The sequence below is a fragment of the Peromyscus californicus genome, unplaced genomic scaffold (genome assembly GCF_007827085.1).
Source record: "Peromyscus californicus insignis strain IS unplaced genomic scaffold, ASM782708v3 Scaffold_3__1_contigs__length_106647218, whole genome shotgun sequence".
Lineage (NCBI taxonomy): Eukaryota > Metazoa > Chordata > Mammalia > Rodentia > Cricetidae > Peromyscus > Peromyscus californicus.
The window spans coordinates 67,863,666-67,866,944 of NW_026294551.1; the positions used below are offsets into that span (position 1 = coordinate 67,863,666).

Below are 3,279 nucleotides of genomic sequence, written 5' to 3' on the forward strand. Positions count from 1 at the left end.
AAACAAAGAATCTGGTGCACGGGGAAAGAGGGGGCACTCCAAAACCCACTGCGCTAACTCAGGAGCTCAGAACAGACAGGGACCTTAGGGGCTTCCTTGTCCAAGGGTATCTGGCTGTTTCTAGGGGAACCTAGAGCTATTTTAAGAGGCTTTGGGGTGTTGGGGTATGCAATTCCACTCCTATTATACTGAGCTCTCCCCCTGTGTGTGTGTGTGTGTGTGTGCGCGCGCGTGCGCGCACGCGCGCGCTTCTATGTATGTGCTTGTGGAAGCCAGAGTCGGCCTTAGCTGTTACTCCTCAGCTCCCTCTACTTTGTTTTTGAGACAGGGTCTTTCACTGGCCTTTGTCTTGCTGATTCAGCTGGACTGACTGGCCAGCAAGCCCCAGATTCCTCCTGTTTCTGCTTCTCCCTAGTGCTGGAGTTACAGGCATGTGCTGCCACACCTGGCTTTTACATGAATACTGGGGATCTGAACCCAGTCCTCATGCTTGCCACAGCAAGCACTTTATCAATTGACACCCCCCCATCTCTGTTTTTTGTTTGTTTGTGTTTTTAATTTCATGCATAGACATAGTCATATGGTCCAGCAAAGGCCTTGGTCTGTTAGGGGCACTGCTCTTCTGGGGCAGGCTTTCTCAACAAGGCCTTCACACTGGCAGCATTTCATGGTTCAGTAACCCCTGTGGCCTGGCCTGGTGGTGCCTAGCACTCAGGAAATAGAGGCAGGAAGATCACAAATTTGAGGCCAGCTTTGGCTACACAATGAGACCTTGTCTCAAAAAACAAAACAGCCCCCTCACCCCAAAACCCCCAAACCAACCAAACTGGGTGTGGTGGATTCAGGCCTGTAAATCCCAGTGTTTGGGAGGTGGAGGCAGGAGGATCTGGCGTATGAGACCATCTTTGGCCACAGATCAAGTTCAAGGCCAGCCTAGCTCCCTGAGACCCTTAGGAAGTTTTCTGAGATTGCGTTTCTCCACACACTTTCCTAACAAGGTAGGTCATCCTAAGAGTGTGGTTCTGAGTCACACTGTCTAAACGCCCACAGTTCCAAGGTTATCCCTGGGTTTTGATACTCAGTCCATCTCCATGTCTGCAGGGAGCTCCCAGGAGCCCCTTTAGGTTTGATGGGAAGTGAGCTGGGGGCTGGCTGTACTTTTCCATCCCAACTCTTCCATCAGGAGAGCTAGACCAATGACCTCTGCTTCGGGTCCTGCTGGCAGCCCAGGCTGAGTTTCCAGCTCTCTCCAGAACAAATAAAGGCAGAAGAAAGGGACTCAATGTACGCAACAGGGGGAGGGGGCGCCAGGGTGCCCACCAGGGGTGTTTGTATTTGGTGGTCACCAAGCCAAGGGTAATACACCTCCACTTCCTCCCCTGCCCAGGGCATTTTTCCTACCTACGCCTCAGGCCAGTTTGGCCCAAGTGGGCACCATCTTGATGACCATCCCGGGAGCAGGTAGCTGCCAAGGGAAACATTACACAGAGTTGAGAGACCATGCTGATACCTGTCACTCATGTGCTGTGCTGCTAGCAAGGGCCTCATTCTTCTCTTGGGCAGAAAGACCTGCCTCAGGCCATCCCTGGAAAGTTGGCTTGTGAAGACTCTGAAGGTGTTTGTATGTTCCCCAGTATGCAGGACCCAGGTTTGGGTGTGGAAGAGCACGACTACCTTGTACTGACTACAAGGTCTTAACCCTGGGCTCTGACCTGGCTGGGGTGACTGTTGCGCCTCCAGCTGGCTTTGAAGGGTGGTCCCCAGCCTCTTTGGTCAGAGGTATAATATAGAACCTCAGAGATGTGTCTCATGGGCAAGCCGGGAATGTAGCTCTTCATCCAGAAGAGTTAAGGGGCTTCCCTCTCTGCTCACCCTAACATCTCGAGGAAAAGGATTCTGAGACTGGTGGAGCAGCACAAGGCAGAACTAAGATGTAGACAATGACCACATCCCCTGAGAGTTTGTATGTCTGTTTTCTCCCTACCCTTCTTACCCAGTCTCTGGCCTTAAGGCCATGAAGCACTCCAGGACTTAGGGCCTGAGACAGGGCATATGAGAGAGTAGGATGGTGGAAGAAGGACCATCTTGGGGTCCTAAGATCCCCTCCTTCTTCTGCTCAGACGGGGCACCCAGACTCACAAGTCATCTCTCTAACCCTCTAACCTGAAACTTACGGCTTGTCTGGTCCTAGCCTGGCTCCCTCTCCACTGATTTCACTTCTCTGCTGTTGAAGCCTGGCCTGGGTGACACGTGGGCTCTAGCTGCCAGTCCCACTTTGATCTTTCCATTCCAAACAGCCTCAGACAAGTCCCTCATTGATGCTCTCCCTCCTGGTCCGTCGGCCCAAAGCCACACAGGGAGAATGTTGAACTCGTGTTTTCCAAACGGAGAAGCGAGAAGGGAAACAAGTGAACAGCTGTGAGAGGGGGAAGAATGTTCCAGAAACTGACTAGGAAAGGAAGCCAGAGCTATCCTGAAGCAATGACAAGCTTCCAAACCGATTCATTGACTCCTTTATAGCTTTACTTCATGCCGACACCACGAAGGAGGGGGTGAGGCTCTTCCCAGCTTCAGCTGGCACCGGACCATTGTGGTCCATTTCTCCTCTACCTGTTCTGCTACTCCGGTCCCAACCAAATAGTTCTGTGGTGCTGTAGATGGAGTTCAGGGCCTTGTGCATTCTAGCCAAGCTCTGTACTGCTGTGCTACATCCTCAGCTCAAAGATGTTTGGAACCTGGACTTTTTTTTTTTTTTTTTTCCAAATACTATTATCCAAGGGAAGAAGGTGGATACTGGAGGTGGGGGTATGTCAAGACAGCTTTCCTTGTGTGTGTGTGTTTGGTGTCAGGGACTGAAAGAAAGCTAAGCATATGCTCCACTCCTCTGCGACACTCCCAGCCTTCCATTACCATAAGCATTTTATTTTTATTTATTATTTTATTTTATTTTATTTTTTTTATTCTGGTTTTTCAAGACAGGGTTTCTCTGTGTAGCTTTGCGCCTTTCCTAGATCTCGCTCTGTAGACCAGGCTGGCCTCGAACTCACAGAGATCCGCCTGGCTCTGCCTCCCGAGTGCTGGGATTAAAGGCGTGCGCCACCACCGCCCGGCTTACTCTAAGAATTTTAAAGACTGTGTCCATTATTTCAAAGTTTACCTCCTCTAACCCTCTCTCTTGACAGATAGGGAGGCAAGGTTTAGAGAGAACAAGGAATTTAACCCACACATGGAGACAATATCGAGGTAGAGTGAGAACCCTGGGCATCGAATCCAAGTTTA

The 3,279-nt window shown here is 50.7% G+C and overlaps 1 protein-coding gene across 1 annotated transcript in view; it reads left to right on the forward strand.

The window, feature by feature from the left end:
• The first annotated feature begins 3,226 nt into the window (after positions 1-3,226).
• Sparc (secreted protein acidic and cysteine rich) overlaps positions 3,227-3,279 on the forward strand; it is a 13,750-nt gene continuing 13,697 nt past the window's right edge. Inside the window, exon 1 of the mRNA XM_052758239.1 lies at positions 3,227-3,243. Within this exon, the coding sequence (XP_052614199.1) occupies positions 3,227-3,243 (17 nt within the window). The remainder of the gene's footprint in view (positions 3,244-3,279) is intronic.